The sequence below is a fragment of the Cololabis saira genome, chromosome 21 (assembly GCF_033807715.1).
Source record: "Cololabis saira isolate AMF1-May2022 chromosome 21, fColSai1.1, whole genome shotgun sequence".
Lineage (NCBI taxonomy): Eukaryota > Metazoa > Chordata > Actinopteri > Beloniformes > Belonidae > Cololabis > Cololabis saira.
In genome coordinates this window covers 34,561,745-34,579,528 of record NC_084607.1, presented here as the reverse complement: position 1 = coordinate 34,579,528, position 17,784 = coordinate 34,561,745, and the positions used below count along the sequence as shown (strand labels likewise).

Below are 17,784 nucleotides of genomic sequence, written 5' to 3'. Positions count from 1 at the left end.
AGCAGTAAAACCACATTCATTGATGAAATGACATAAGGGATGGAAAGGAGGGATGGCAGTTTTACAGGGGGGATGATTTGGACCGTTTTTATTTCAGGGAGGATGCCATCCCCCCTCATCCCCCCTCAACTCCAGTACTGGCAGTAACGTATGTAAAAGTGACAGAAATGAGAGAGAAACATTGTAGTTAGCAGTCCAGTTTTAAAAGTCCACGTTCTGCACTATTGAACTCAGCTGCTCGAGTGCCCTAGTGGTTTGTGCGGTTGGAAGGCGTCCAGGAAGGTGCTTGTTCTCCGCACGAGTGTGGGGTTGCGTCAGGACTGGTATCCACTTGTCAACTCTTGAGTGGGCGTCACAACTCTGCTGTGGCAACCGCTCTGTCAGGGTAGGAGCAGAGCCACACTGAAAAAACTCAAAATCTTAACAAGAATATTTGTCTTATTTCTAGTTAAAATGTCTCATTTTTAGTCCAGAAAATATCATTACACTTAAAACAAGACTCATCACTGGAAAAAAGAACAATTTTCACCTGTTTCAAGTAGATTTTCATTTAAAATAAGTAGAAAAACCTGCCAGTGGAACAAGATTTTTTTGCTTGTAATGAGAAGATAAATCTTGTCCCACTGACAGATTTTTCTATTTATTTCAAGTAAAAATTTACTTGAAACAGGTGAAAATGGTCAAATAATCAAAGACGGAGGGTTCCCCCTCCGTCTGGGGGCTCCGGCGGCACCGGGGGCGCCGCGGAGGTACGTTGGGGCCCTGGCCCGGCTCGGAGGGCCGGCCCCCGTCAACTGGATGGCTGGTGGGGGAACGTGGGTGTCTTATCAGGGCCGGCTCTGCTGGTCCTGCCTCCTGGCTTCGGCCTCTGCTCCCCCTCCTTCCCCCCCTTACACGATGCATACGCACATAGGAGAAGGGGCGGGGGGTCCGGGTCATGGGGGGCATTGTCCCGCGAGGTCCGGCACTCCCCGCTTCGCGGTTTTAACAGCACTGTAGATACTGCACATTCAACACTTATTAAATACATTTGACAAGGACATTTAATTCGGCAGGGGGGGGGGGGTCGGTGTCAAATTGATACCTTGTCCTCCCCCTCCCTGTTTTTATGGCATTAATCACATGCACTCAACACCAGGGGTGGGAGGGGGTCCCACATCACCCACGCTCCCTCGCCGGCCTGGGACAGGTGGGTCGCGACGCCCGGGCCTGGCGGGGCTCGCCGTGCAGCCTGGGGTGCCTTCTGGCGGTGCTGGACCCCCCCGGGGAGGGGGAAACGGTGCGTGAATGTGCGTCTGTGTCGGTGAGAATGCGGTATGGAAGGGTCCTGCCATGGAGGATTTGGGCTTCCATTGGCAGGACAACAAAATTTAATAATTTATTAATATTATTATGTCATACAAAGAAGGTTATTACTATTATTATTATTATTATTATTATTATTATTATTATTATTATAGTATATCATATTATTATTAGTATAGATATCAGATAGGTGAATGGATGAATGAATGGGATGCCTGGGTCTGGGGCCCTCCGTTGTCGGGCCCGCGTGGGTGTCGCCCTGTTGGGGGGTTCCTTCTCTCCAGGCCCGTCTCCGGTCCCCCCCGCTGCCTCCACGGCGGGGCGCCCCTCTGGTCTTGGAGGGCCACTTTCGTGGGGGCGGGTGCACATGCCCGCGTCGGCGGCCGGGGCGGCTCTGTCTCTCCGGGCAGGCTGGCCCCTCGCCGGGTGGGGGTCGTTGGCCTGGAGGGTGAGGGCCTCCTGGCCGCGTGTCCGGCCCGGACCGGGTGGCCGGGGATTGTCTGGGTCGCGGTCCGCCGCCGTGGGATCCCTGGCTGCTTCTTCCCGTCTCTGTAGTTTTTGGGGTTAGTTAGCGGTAGCTTAGCTTAGACTGTGATTTGGGTTGATTGCTGCTTGTGTTTTGGTCGGCTCCGTATTGGTTTTCTGTTTTGTTTGTGGTTTTTGTTGCAGATTTCCAGTGCTTGACGTGTGCCTCCCATGGATGTATTATAGAAACTGGATTGGAGACTAAAAATGGCCGCCCATTCATTTCAATGCATTCTGCTCAGCCAGCGCATAAGCCGAAAAAATCTCTGACTTCCGGGTTTACTTCCGCATACAGCGGCCCATAGAGCATGCGCAGTTGAGTCACCTCCCATGATGCTCTGGGGCCTCCCATCATGCCCCGGGGCAATGACGCGAGTATTAATATAATATGTATTAATATAATATCTTAATTAATGTATATTATTACATGTATAGCATTACATATATTATTAATGTATTAATATAATATAATTATATAATATATATTAATATAAAACATCCGTGGAATGCACGGACACGGCTGTGACGTCAGCCGTGACGTCACGCCCAGAAAGAGACTTTTCTTTGACTTTTCTGGCCGTTATAAAACATTTTTGACGGATATAAAGTCCATGACTTAAAAATATAGAATACAAAGATTAGTAATTGCCGGTGATTACAGCTGGAGGTGTCCTGTGAACAGTTTTAGAGGCTTCTCTTTTACTATTGCGGTCTATGGGAAAAAAGCTTTCTGGGCCGCATGGGATTTTTGGTTGCAGTACCGCGGTTGGCCACTGGAAAAAATCGGCGCGCCTTCTGAGTGCCAGACCCGGGGGCTGGTGCCTCCGTGTGTTCCTACTTCCTGGATTGGCAGTGGATGTCAACCCCCCACCCCCCACCCCCAACCCCCCCACAAAAAAAAATCAAAAAAATCACTGGGTTTGTATGTATATATTTATGTGTGTATGTGTATGCGTATGTTTATATGTATATATATTAAATATAGCAATAATGCACATATATATGCCTTTGGTTTTTACCTACATGATATCAATCATTAATATGTGTGCAGACAAGGTAAAAAAAAAAAGAAAATAGTCAAATAACAAGTTATTTTTCTGGTGATGACTCTTGTTTTAAGTGTAATGAGATTTTTTGACTAAAAATGAGACATTTTAACTAGAAATAAGACAAATATTCCTGGTAAGATTTTGAGTTTTTGCAGTGTACAGCATGTTCTGGAGTTATGATCTCTGATCATATTAATCAACACCACAGCTCTTATTTTACTTTTTTTTTGTGATCAAGTTTTTTTATTGAGCTTTTTACCAACCCTTCAACAGCATACCAACAATAAATCATATATACATAGTTACAAAAATTATATTCATACGCAGTCATACATTTCTTTACATTGTTGTATAACTGGGCTGTTTCCCCACCCCTACCTCCCCTGCTCCTCCCCTTGCTGGCTTATAGAATCTGTGGTATCTAAACATAGGAGAAAAGAAAGAAGGAAAAATGTATAATACCTACAGTATAATATAAGATATTAAAAAAAACCTGCAAAAACCTTCTTTTCTTTCTCATTCAATGACATACAGGGCAGCAGAATGAGGAAGAATTTAGGAGGTCACTACCTCCTTTCATTCCTTACAATTGTATTTTATGTACATAGTTCTAACTTTCTCAATTGCCTTAGACAGACCCTCAACATTTTCTGCTTTGGCCCCGTTAGAACGGGCAGTAGAAAGTTCTAAGGTCAGGATGTCGTACAGCATGAATCCACTGGGAGATATGGAGTAAGAGTGGGGGTTTCCACCTCATTATCAACTTTTTCTTTGCGGCTGTCAAGCCTAAAAACAAAAGTCAGTGATAGATGGGAGTCATCGTTTAAAAACAACATAATTGGATTACAAGGTATACTGGTTCCGATTATATCACCCATCCGGGATGCTACACGAGACCAGAAAAACTCCACATGTGGGCATTTCCACATTGTATGCGTTATTTTACTTGATCGTGACTCTGAAACTCTAAACATGTATGTGGTAGTTTCTGCCTTTCACCACAAAGTGGTGCTACAGATATGAGCAAAAATGATCATATGGGTCTCTTCGTGGGGACTGACTGATCACGCAAAGCAAATCTGAGATTTTTAGGACATTGCTGTAGCATTCCTACTTAACTTAATAAACTCGCTGGGGCACGAACTTTGATTACAAAGGAAAAATAAATTGTATTTATCAATCCTTCATCTGAAAATAGGTTGTAATGGGGATTGGTCTCAGTACATCAAATAAACAACACAATGGATCAATTTAAGGAAAATGTATTACAAGTTCAAATAAGCAGACCGATAAATGTGGTTATATATATATATATATATATATATATATATATATATATATATATATATATATATATATATATATATATATATATATATATATATATATATATATATATATATATATATATATATATATATATACATATATATACATACATGTATATATACATACAAGCATGTAAGTACATATGGAGGAGAACTTAATGAGGTGATTATAGGATCTTTAGACTAACATCAGAGAAGATGAGAGGAAATGAAAATGAGATAGAGAGAAAGATTTTCTTGACTAAAAATCTGATATCAAATACATGTATATAAAAAGGACTAAAATAGATCTGGCAACTAACCAAAAATTGATGATTAACTTTAAAGAAAAATTAATTTTGGGCTTCTTTGGTTCAGATTGTGAGAGACACAAACGCACACCCGATGACCTGCCTTACCAAGCCGGAGACGGGTTGATGGAGGGTCAAGTAGTCTCTTCAACCAATCATGGGCTGTTAAGATAGTGGAGTTAACGTAATCCACATCACATTATCCAAATAAAACAAAATAAATAACTAACTAAGCTTGAGGCTTTCGAACATATTATAATCACATTTAGGTTCTGTTTTTGCTTGGCGACTGGAGTTATAAATTGCTGCGACTCCTCCGCCTCGGCCCGTGCTTCTAGGAATATGATAATTAAATTAACCGGGCAGAGTAGATTTATTCAAACTAACATACTCTTCCTCCTGTAGCCATGTTTCTGTTAAACAGAAAATATCACTCCTGCTCCCTGTAATTATATCATTTACTAACAGAGACTTGGAGCTTAACAATCGTATATTTAGTAGTACGCATCTAATTTTTCGGTCTCTTATTGTTACCAAATGCGCATTGGTTTTAATTTTTACAAGGTTATTTTGGTTAACGCCTCTATAACGCCGCACCTGCTGAACTTTTGGAGGGGGGGGAACTGCAACCACTTCTATTTTGCTAGGCACCTGGTTAAAGTTACCAATTACATCATGTAAACCTATAGTTTTAGAGTCGCCAATTACATAATGCAATCCTACAGTTTTGTTGGCAGGCGTTGGTCCTCGAGAAGCAGCAGAGAAGTGTGTAAGACTGCAGCTCTGCATCCTGGCCTGGAGGGGGAGGGGGAGTGTCTGATAATATTGGCCAGATTTCTAGAAATAAGAGCAGCACCAACCCGGGTGGGATGAATGCCGTCTCTTCTAATCAGACCGGGCTTTCCCCAGAACGTTTCCCAATAGTCAATAAAGTCCACGTTGTTTTCTGAACACCACCGATACAACCAGCGACGGAGAGAGAGCATGCTGCTAAACATGTCATCGCTGGTCAGATTGGGGAGGGGACCAGAGAAACCTACGGAGTCCAACATGGTTTTGGTTTTCCGACTGGCGAAGACGGGAGTCATTAGCGCCGACATGGATGATAACTTTTAAAAATTTACGATTAGTCTTTGGCGGCAGCTTCAAATTTGCTTCAATGTCGCCCGCTCTTGCCCCCGGGATGCACCTAACTATGGTCGCTGGAGTCGGCCTCACATGCCTGACTATGGAGTCGCCAATAACCAGGGTTGGCTTCTCAACAGGTGTGTCGCTGAGTGGGGAAAAACGGTTAGACACATGAAGCGGGTGGTGGTGTTCCCTGCGCCCTTTAGGACTACACTTCCTCCGAACCGTCACCCAGCTGCCCTGCCTGGCCGGCTGCTCGGGAGCTGCAGGGGAGCGGCTACGCTCAGCTGCTATGGGCCGGTCCGCCGCTAGCTTAGCCTGGTTAGCTGACGGGTTTATTGGACTATGGTCAAATTGGCGGAACTGGACCTCTAACTGACTGAGCCTCGACTCCAGCCCTGCAAATAAACCACACTTCAAGCACTTACCGTCTTAGCTAAAGGGGGCAGAGGAATAGCTAAACATTTCACATACAGTGCAAAGAGGTGAAAAGGTGGGAGGAGAGGCCATGCTAAGATGCTAACAGAGGCTAACAGACAGAGAATGTATCAGTGATTGGTGACAATGAAAGTTACGGAAGAGAAACATGTGCGAGTGTTGAAATAAAGACAGAGATTTACCAGATATAGTATTATTTTACCAGAAAAAAATCTAAGTTTGAGACTCTGAAGCACTGTGGTACTGTTCATGTGAACAGCAAAGTGTACAGTGTAAAGGTACTTCTTCCAAAATATTCTGCATTTCGTTCTAAAAGGTCTCCCAAGGAATGTGTTTTTAATTTTATGGGAAAGTTTGCTGACCATGGCAGGACATAGGATTGTCAGGATTCTGTTTTAAAGAATGTCTGACTGTGTGTTCAAAGATTGAAAGGAGGAACCTGATCTGATCAAAATTCAACAGAGGCGTTTATTTGACAGAAGTATATGAGCTCCACATCAACCGGTCCTCAAGTGATCAACACCAACTGTCCTCAGGTGAAAAAAAGACCACATGGCTAACACAAAGATATATATATATATATATATATATATATATATATATATATATATATATATATATATATATATATATATATATATATATATATATATACACACACACACACAATAGGTGGAGAGGGCGTGGCTTAGACGTTGCTTCTCCGTAGTTGGCTGGTCCCGGAGGCGTGTCCTGCAGACTCCCATCTTGGTCTCTCACGTGTCCTTTTGTTCCAAACACGTGGTCCACCAAGGGCAACTAGAAAAAAACTTGTTGGCTACAGTTGTGATATAAATGAAGACAAAATACACTAATAAATGGAGAAAGATGAGGAATACAAGAATCAATAGACAATTGGAAAATAAAATGTAACATACGTACACCAACAAGTTTTATTGTGTTCTGAGAAGTTCTACATAAATCTGATGTACCATTGATATTATTACTATCATGAGATTGATTCTTTGCTTGAAAAAGAACGACAGATGCTGTCAGTAGCTCCCCAGGTAGCAAAATATGAGTGAATCAACGATGAAATATGGTTAGGCAGAAACATTGCTTCCCTATCGAAGCCATGTTGAAGCCGGGTCCGCAACGAACAGAATGTTGATTCAACATAGATTACACGTCCGTATTAGAATTGGATGATTGATTGATGGTTAATCCACCATCTATTGTCGACCTTAACCAAAAAGCAACATTTTTGACCATAATTCAACATAGATTTAACATCTTTTGCTACCTGGGTCTCCCAGCATTCAGCTGAGTTTTCCTGTTTTGCCTGCGTGATGTAGGTCAGGTTACCAATGCACATCTGTCAGATTGTCTCTTGATCCACTCACTCTGGACTAAAATGATGCAGTACAGTAATTTATAAAAATTACCGTGGACATTCATATGGATAGATTGGTATTGATCAAGTTTGAATTGGAATGTCTTTGATTTGTGAAGAATTACCTACCCAGTTTCAGCGAACCCAGAAGTCATGAGATCATTTCTGTTCTGTGTGAACTCACATCTCAGTAGTTTCTGTAGGTGCAGTTCTTTTTAAACATTTCCCGTATTCGCCTTTTCTGTCTCCTCCCCGCAGAAATGATAGTGTTATATAATAATGATATGATATTTCCAACGTGTTGTCTTCCATTTAACTATTTCTGCAGATGATGTTCATTGTTCAACATTGTCTGTTTGTGTTTAGATGTACTGTATCATTATATTATTTACACATTTTCATTGTAAATTACAGGATTGTTTCCGAAAATTTGAATATTGTGATTTTCTGTAATGCAATTACAAAAACAAAAATGTCATACATTCTGGATTCATTACAAATCAACTGAAATATTGCAAGCCTTTTATTATTTTAATATTGCTGATCATGGCTTACAGCTTAAGAAAACTCAAATATCCTATCTCTAAAAGTTAGAATATTCTGGGAATCTTAATCTTAAACTGTAAACCATAATCAGCAATATTAAAATAATAAAAGGCTTGCAATATTTCAGTTGATTTGTAATAAATCCAGAATGTATGACATTTTTGTTTTTTTAATTGCATTACAGAAAATAAAGAACTTTATCACAATATTCTAATTTTCTGAGACAGTCCTGTATGTCTAAAACAGGCTGCCAAATAAAACTTGGGTCACGGTTAGGTTTAACAGTTTGTTTGCAAAAAGGGAAAAAAAATCTGGATATCAAAACTGAAAATCTGTTAATATTTGAATATTCACCGTATATAAAATAAATAATATAATAGAATAATAAAATAATAATAATAAAATAGAATCACCACTTTCAGAGAACATTAAGCTTCATATTACCAAATGATTCTGTAAAACATCCTTTAAAAAACTGCACAATTTAATCCCAAATTTAAAGATCATGTAAAATAATCATGGAATTGCTTTGTAATATGCACTTAAATTATTAAAATATAATCAACATGCAAACTTGTCTGTTGTCTGAAGATTGGAACATGTGCATGAGTTTCTATGTACATGATAAAAAAGAAACAAGACAAAAGTGAGAAATCAGTTTAAATGTTTTTATTTAGTTCAGGGATTTTCTCATTAAACTGAATTTGTTGGCTTTTCGCAGTAGCGTTGAGTTTATTTTTTTATGTTTTCTCTTTTGTTTCCTTAATGATCCTATCAGATAAGGGGGATAGTAGGTCAGATAACTCAGCATTCACAGTCAGACCTTCATATGTTTTTAAAGAACTGTGTTGTTTTTTTTAAATAAGATTCTTTTCACAAAATCTGTAGAATTAACGGTTTTACCGTTTGATTTTTTTAAATATATCTTTCAAAAATAGAAAAAGTAATATGTTAGACATTCCATTTAAGTACATTTTATACAGTTCTTGACATTTTTTTTCTTTATTTTAATGTATTTTTTATTTTCTCTGCAGTAGTGAGACTTTAATCAGACCCACCGTTTTCTAACAGACCTCATTCGTTAACGGAGGGAAGCCTCTCATCGTCGTGTCTCTGGATTCCTTTCTCCTGTGTCTTTATCAAATGACATCTTTATAAAAGCCACTGATGACTCAATGGGTCAACGGGAAATAAGAAACCTGATGAACAGGTGAGGAGCCTGCAGAGGAGGCGCAACACGTGACATGGGCTTTCTATTTCTTTGATGCCAGAATTTGGATGCTTGACACAAATAAGCAACGTGGTTCTGAAACGTTAACATGGAAAACTTTAAGAGCAACGCTGGACTCCTAACTCAGCTTATCCAGCGATGGAATTAACCGCTGCTTCATGGAAATGTGGAACTGCAGCGTGAAGAGAGACGTCCAACAGGATCTTCTATCACCAAACGCAGGAGAGAAGAGACATCTTTTTGTTCCCCAGATGAGAGGCTTCCCTTCCCAAAACCTTCATGATTCAGTCAAAACTGAACACATGCACTCGGAATCATAAAAAGTATACAAACACAAAAATAGGAGATGCAAAAAGAAGCTTCTTCCTCAAATACCTGAAGGAGAAGTTGGGGGAGTAAGAAGGAGGAGAAGATGGAAGGGTGGTGTGAGGAGCATGATGAGGAGCAGAACGTGCTGCAGGAACCGGAGAACCGGACATTTTACAAACTTCTTCCACTCGGATATATATTTTTTTTTTTTTAACTAGAAACAAGTTGAGTCTGCCTAAAAAAAATGAGATTGTTTTCAGGGTTAAAAGCTTTGTTGACTTGTTCATCATTAAATAAGTGGTCCTGGTAACGCGACTGAGGCTGCTTTCACACCTTCATTCGTCCTGGATCTCTTCACAAGTTTCATTTTGATGTGGTGAACTTGCACAGACTTGGTATTTTGCTAAATCAATGTTGATAATGCGTCCTTTCTAGTCTACTTTCTAGTTTACATGCACTGGTTATCATCTTAGTGAAGCTACATGGATTAGTTGTGACATTCTCAACAGGGTTCATCGTTCACTTCAAATGAAGACCAACGTCTTTTGGTCGGTATTGGTCCGATTTTGGCTTTTCCTTCACCCGAGTGCGAAGAAACCAAGAAGCCAAACCACATCAAGCTTAAAAAAACCACAGCCACAACCACACAAAGGTTTAAAAGCAGCCTGAGGCCTCACCAGTTCATCCAGGGCAGCGTAACTGAGGCTTCACCAGTTTATCCAGGGCCTAAACATCACTGCAGGTGGACACACCTACGTCTCTAAGGACCGTTGACCTACAAGCTTCAGGAGAACTACAACATGTGCATCATTATTTATGCTAGCACTGCAAAAACTCAAAATCTTAACAGGAATATTTGTCTTATTTCTAGTTAAAATGTCTCACTTTTAGTCAAAAAATCTCATTACACTTAAAACAAGAGTCATTACCAGAGAAATAACTTGTTATTTGACAATTTTCAAATTAAATTTTCACTTGAAATAAGTAGAAAAATCTGCCAGTGGGACTAGATTTATCTTCTCATTACAAGCAAAAAAATCTTGTTCCACTGGCAGATTTTTCTACTTATTTTAAGTGAAAATCTACTTGAAACAGGTGAAAATTGGTGTTTTTTTCCAGTGATGAGTCTTGTTTTAAGTGTAAAGAGATTTTTTTTGACTAAAAATGAGACATTTTAACTAGAAATAAGACAAATATTCTTGTTAAGATTTTGAGTTTTTGCAGTGAGTTGCTCAAAACCAAACATTAAAAAACTAAAACTTACACAGTGTCATCTTTTCCGACATTGTAAGATGTGGCCAAAGGTGAAAGTATGTTAATATGTATCATAATTTTGTAAAAGTTCTACCTTATACCACTTTACGTCTACACTGTCTGGATAAATTCATGAGCCTCTGTGAATATCTGAAATGCAAAGCATTAAATAAAGTAAAAACAGGGATGGGAATTGCTCAGTTCAGTTATTCTCTCAGAAACATGGTTTTTATGCAAAACACACAAAACTTAACCCACAAATCCAACGCGAGAACTTTCCCAGCTGTAGGTTTGTCCCCACAAACTCAACAACCTAAAGGCTTATTGGGACGGGATAACCTTTGCAGGTAGAGGTGTGTAAAATACTTTTACTACAGGATAAAAATCCCAGATAAACCTGCAGAAGTGGGAGCAGTAACTTGATTTAAGCCCTACAGTATACGCTCTACAAACTTAATTAAAAAAAAGAGTTGGGTATTGTTGAATGATTACTTCTTTGAATACAATGTTAATTAAATTCTGATTGGGTTCTGTCGTTAATAAGCATTTACCTAAAGCTAACACAGATTTCATGCCTCTTTGAAGCGCTTTAACACTTTTGGCCTTCGATGACATTGATTTTTGCAGAGAACGTTTTGAGATTTGCAACGAAGACCACTTGCCTAGAATGTAAGATTAACTACCTAAGAAAGCGAGACTAATGACCTAGAACACAGGACTACGGTTTACCGTGTAGGATGCAGGGCTAACGAGCTAGAACGTCCAACTAACGAACGACCTCTAAAGCAAAACTAACAATCCAGAATACAAGACTTTACAACCCCAGAACACAGGACTGGCATGCAAGACTAACAACCTAATACGCAGGATTTACCACCGAGGACGCAAGACTGACGACCTATAATGCAGGACTAGTGACAGAGATGCAAGAATAACCGCCTGGAATCCAGGAATGTCCACCTTGTCGCAAGACTTGTGGCCCGGGATTTAAGATTATCGAGATGGCTAAATTCAAGTAGCTCATCTAATCTATCCACGTAAAACTAATCAGGTCAAAATAAAGCGTCACTTGATAAACAAAGTTACTCTGTTCGTCTGACAGGCTGCACAGGTGAGAAATACGGACAAAGAATTCAACGTTTTCATCTTTTTTGTGTGTAATAATAAAATATTCCGGATGTTTCTGGTGTGAACTGATTCACTGAAAGTGCCGTTTGTTAAACCTGGAGGACAAATAACTACACTGGCCTCAAAATCCACCACGTTTCAGAAGTAGAACAGTCAAATTAACCCTGAAAAAACCGAAGAGAACAAGATGGGAATTAGATTAAAAAGAAGAAAAAAGGCCTTGAGGGTGAATCACTCTTCTGCCTCCCGTTCCTAGTGTTTTCCTTTCGGCCTCTCTGATACTGAGATGGACATAAAGAAGAGGAAACACGTCATGTTTTAGGTAACAGTTATGCTGGTTTCTCACTGAACGTCTTTGTAAGTAAAAATAAAGTGAAATTGTTTTCTTTTTTCCCAACTCTTTTCTTAACTCAGTGATATGAGGCTTCATTCCACTTTATTTGCTACATATAAATATTGGTGGAAACTTCAGATTTTATTTAAGACTCCTGTTGTACTGGCAGGATTTCTACCTTGATTTATAAGGAGACGAGGGATCAGATGAACTGGTGGGATCTGAGTCTGAGGGGAAACCGATCCAAGAGAATGAAGATGGAACAGAGAGAATGGATGGATGAATGAATTCATAGATGTATGAATGGATAAATAGATGGATGCATGGATGGATGAATGGATAAATAGATGGATGAATGGATGGATGAATGGATAAATAGATGGATCAATGGATTAATAGATGTATGTATGTATGGATGATGGATGGATGGATGGATGCATGGATGCATGGATGGATGTATGGATGATGGATGGATGGATGGATGATGGATGGATGATGGATGGGTGGGTGGATGAAGTCATTTATCTGACTGAACTCCCCCAACCACGACACATAAAAACATTAGTTTCCAACAGAACGTTAACATGACGTAGTCTCTGCGTGCTCGAAAACAGAAGCTCGTAAAGGTGCATCGTTAATTTCAATGATCATAATTCATCATAACTGCACATGTTAATATTACAAAATATATTTGCATCCCAAAAATACAGTTTTAGCATAAAGTGATGCTGAAAGCAAAGAAGTTCTGCTACAGTACTTGGATGGATGTTTGACAGGAAGACAGATATTTCACCGGGTTCTGGTATAAACGGGCAGAACCGGCTCTTCTAACTGGTACAGTACCGCTGGTGGGGCGACGACGCCGAGTCCAGGCTGGACTTCTGCCTCCAGCCTTCAAGTAAGCTTACAGATCCAGATTTATTCATTCAAATGATCAGAATCCATTTGAAATTAGTAATTTTTTTGAAAATATTTACAGCAGCAACATCTTTGTTCATTAATGTTCTAGCTCAGATTTTTTAAAAACACAATATTCCTGAGATAGGCCCCGTTTCATTGTGATTTTTTTTTTTTTACCAAAGTCTCACCATGAATGACCCAGAGCTGCTCGCATCACTTCCTGCTGGGTTTTCATCAGAAATGCTACAGTTTCTGTTCGTCGATCCTTAAACATAATATGCAGTTTCTGCAAAAAGCTTGTCAACCGAGACTTTTTTTTTTTCAAATTTGAGAGTTTGGATTCACCCCAGGTCTGCGTGGTCGACTGAAGTCTGTGAATGCTACTACTGTTTAAATCGGAAAATTTATAAAGTGCATAAAAGCTGTCCAGCTCACATCCTCAGAGTTGTTGTTAGTGATGCAAAGATAATAATTAGATGTTTGGGGAAATTGAGCAAAGTAAGGTGGCTTAAATATTTCACATCACGCACATCAAATCATTGTTACAGCAGTTTTCAAGGAGAGACTCTTTTAGCTCAGTAGCCCTTATTGGAAGCTGGGTCCACGTTTTCTTCTCATTTGAAGCATTTTTGAAGACATTTTGCACAAGAACAAGGGCGTCAGCATGACTTAGCTGGGATTCTGCACACATGGATGGATCATGAGATCAAGTCTTCATGCAGAAGAAAACGGGGAGAAATAAACACCATTTTTATGTGGTCACTTGTTTGGAGGAAGGATCAATAGGTGAAGGGAGGATGAAGGACCTGCACCTCTAATCTGGATGTTTGGATGTCTTTATTCATCCATGGTCTTTATTTCTGTTTTCTCACTGTTTTGCTGGTTAACTATGGGATTTGTGGTTTCTATCTTTGCTGGTTTGACGTGGACTTGACGAGCCGCCTACCAAAGAGAAGTGATCCATCCATGTCTGCAGCGGTGGAGGTCTGCTTGGACCGGCTCGCGTTGGAATCAAACTTCATGCTGAGTTCCTGTACGAGTCGGCCACAGATCTACCACCCGACCCTTTCAAAGCCGTCGCTCCCTCTGTGAAACCCTGCCGTTCTTCCCTCAGACCAGGAGAATTTCTTCTGCTGGTGTTGGCGTTGGGGAACTGGTCACACCCTGACTCCTAGAAACTAGCAGGTTTGTCTCAAACCTCGTTGTCACAGTGACATACAAGCTCCACCACCTCTCACTGGTCACTGGAGGGTGGATGAATATTTGTTCAATCATCTAACTGAGCGTGTGTTTGCTGCCATGAAGGGATGGCAGTAATAACTTAACCCTTTCATGCACAGAAAACCAGATTGTAGTATGAAAAAACCGGATTGTAGCATCTCCATCAGTTCGGATGGGTCAACCACTTCAGTGGACATCGTTTCACATCCGTTCAATAACTGCATTGAACAGAACTCGATTTAAGAGATTTTTTTTTCCAGTCGATGACTTAAATTCAAGGTGAACATGTTGAAGTTTTTTCCTTAGTTTTTTTTTGGTAGAAGAATAAAAACTATTTGTGAAAGGATTAAATGTTGTCCACGGGAGTGGATCCATCAGTAACCTGCACAGACAGGTACATTTTTTGAGTGAAAAAAGTCACCTATTCTTTGTTGGTGTTTATGACTTTAAGAACGTGTGTATGTGTGTGTGTGTGTGTGTGTGTGTGTGTGTGTGTGTGTGTGTGTGTGTGTGAGAGAGAGAAATGTTTTTTAATATTTTGTCTTTTAATATTTTGTGCATGAAAGGGTTGCACTGCAAAAACTCAAAATCTTTGAATAGAATATTTGTCTTATTTCTAGTTAAAATGTCTCATTTTTAGTCCAAAAAAATCTCATTACACTTAAAACAAGACTCATCACTGGAAAAAACAACAATTTTCACCTGTTTCAAGTAGATTTTCACTTAAAATAAGTAGAAAAATCTGCCAGTAGAACAAGATTGTTTTGCTTGTAATGAGAAGATAAATCTTGTTCCACTGGCAGATTTTTCTACTTATTTCAAGTGAAAATTTACTTGAAACAGGTTAAAATTGTCAAATAACAAGTTATTTTTCTGGTAATGACTCTTGTTTTAAGTGTAACGAGATTTTTTGACTAAAAATGAGACATTTTAACTAGAAATAAGACAAATATTCCTGGTAAGATGTTGAGTTTTTGCAGTGTGAGAAGAAACCACCACCGAGGAAGTGAGACCTCCATCTCCATCATTCGGGATGGAAAGGAAAAGAAGTATTAGGTGGGTTTCCATCAGTGGGGGGTACGAACTAAACTTTAGGAGGTTGGAACAGTAACAGTCCACTGACCTGACGAACTACCACTCACTGCCGCTCAGCAGAGATAATCCCCCACGTCTTCCACTGCCACTGCTGACTGAATGAAGGAAGATGACGATGAAGAAGAAGAGATGACAAGACTGACATGGAGGGGGTCGAGATGGCTTGTGCACATGGCCATGATGAACGTCATCTTCTCCCGTGGCATACCCACCCAGCAGTTTTTCAGTACTTGAAGCATCGCAGAAGTTCCCCATGACTCTTATTGCAGGGGGCGTTTCCTACGAATGGAGACAGCAGGAAACTACCCAGGACCCATCAGTGCAAAACCAGTGGGATGGATCAGGTGCTGGAGGGGAATCAAAGATCAGCTTCCAAGCTCCCCAACCTACAAAGCTCCGTCTCTTTTTTCACATTCATAACTTTAAAGCTTCAGACTTCACCCCATGAACTGATATGAGACAAACACATGTTGGTAACAGAAGCCTTTCACCAGCAGAGAGACAACATTTCGGTTTTTAGACGAGTTAAAAAGTGGGGGGAAACGTAATTTGGGTTCGTTCATTCATACTTTAAGAAGTCCGAAACTGAATCATGGGGATTTAATTGCAACAACAGAAGGAAACCAGACCAGATCCGGGGATGAATCTGGAGCTGGACTCTGAAGGATGGACCCAACCTGAGCCACGTGACGGTGGCAGTCGTTGAGGGGATGACGCTGCAGTAGTTAGTGCTTTGTCGTAGCAGGAAACTCTCCAAAGAATTCTTAGAGAAAACAAGAGATGCTGAAACCTGTTTCTGTCCTTATTAGCTAGATTTGATCAAACTAAATGGTTAAAAATGTCAGTTAAACCAACATTTTTGAAAGTCAACATGTTACAGTGAATTGTGGCGATGGCGCCCTATTCTTCATGAGGAGATCATCGTGGCTTGCAGAAGTCATGCAAAATATTCATGCTGGAAAACGAAGCCTGGAAAAGTCATTTTGTCCTGCAACAGTCCTGCAAATATGTTCCCTGATTTTTTTCTTAGGTTTTCTTCCCCCCCACCCACATCCTCACCAGGTGTATGCAGGATCGCCTTTACTTCTTCTTTCTCTGGGAGGTGGGATCTCCTCATCCGTGGTGCTTTCAGAAACAACCAGGGCTTTCTCACGTTAACAATCATTTCTGGGCTGAAAAGGTTGTCAGGCGCACTATTATGACGTCGATGATGATGATTTTGTTTTCTTAAAACATCGCTTCTTTTCCAGGTTTTTGTCAGAATTCGTCACCTTGATTGTCTCTCTTCTGGTTTGAATCAGTTTCTTTCATGCCATGCATATTTGTTAGAGAGGAGGAGCAGTCGCGATGCAGAGAGAATAAAGGAATCACAGAGACTCGGGGAAGGAGAGCAGAAAGGTTCATCCTCAGAAACGCTGATTCTGCTTCAGGTCTGTCAGGTTTCTGATGAAGTCTGTCCACGTGCCCGTCTTTGGTTAAACTCCCCAGGATTGGATTCAGACTCCATTTGGACCTCCAGGATCTCCGACAGCTGAGTCCCAGGATTATCAGTTCACAGTCTGCTGGGACATTTGGATGTCAGGATGTGATATGGCTCTCATTTTCTGATATGTATGAGTGGATTCACCCTGCAGAAACACACGGTTCATCTCTGCAGGAGCTGTTAGACATCAAGACGGACCACCTTTCTTCAAGTACCGAGTGCTGAATTAAAGGAACATTCGCAGGAAATCAACAAGTGTCAATGCTTCTATGCAGAAAAAGGACTAATCTGTAGAACAGATGAGTGGGGATGCTCGGTCGTTGACTTGTCTGGAAGGATCCGCGGTCTTGGATGATTTATGAGCCGGGGGGGTCCGTGGTCTAGAAGATCTGCTCAGCTCTTCCTCGTTAAAAAGTCTCATACCTGATAAAAACCTCCTCTCTGTCACGTGTGATGATGAGGATGATGGATCAGAACTCTTTCCTCTCTGTCTTGGCTCCTATGTTGAAAACATTTGGAAGAGGTGAAGGAGCAGAAACACTTCCTCTTCTTGCAGCGTTAGAAACTCAGCACTGGAAAACAAAAAACAAGAGAATTTAATCAGGATTCACAGTAAAAGCAAACGTATCTTGATCTTCAAGACACCCGACTGGCGACCAGAACGTGATGTTATCTGGATCTGAAGGAGGAAACCAGAAAAGAAGCACCGTCATGTTACTAATCACACCATTATAGGACAATAAAGGCTTCATGTGTTCAGATACACCACTGGGGTTAATGAAAACGCCGCCTTGCAGATTCCCCTGGTCCAACACAGCTGGTTCAGATGAATGTCTCAAGGACATTTA

At 40.6% G+C, this 17,784-nt stretch overlaps 1 protein-coding gene across 1 annotated transcript in view; it reads right to left on the bottom strand.

Annotated features, from left to right (window-relative positions):
* Positions 1-15,316: 15,316 nt before the first annotated feature.
* Positions 15,317-17,784, bottom strand: part of LOC133421863 (potassium voltage-gated channel subfamily C member 1-like) — a 102,419-nt gene continuing 99,951 nt past the window's right edge. Inside the window, exon 5 of the mRNA XM_061711652.1 lies at positions 15,317-17,508. Coding sequence (XP_061567636.1) covers positions 17,495-17,508 — 14 coding nt within the window. The 3' untranslated portion in view covers positions 15,317-17,494. The remainder of the gene's footprint in view (positions 17,509-17,784) is intronic.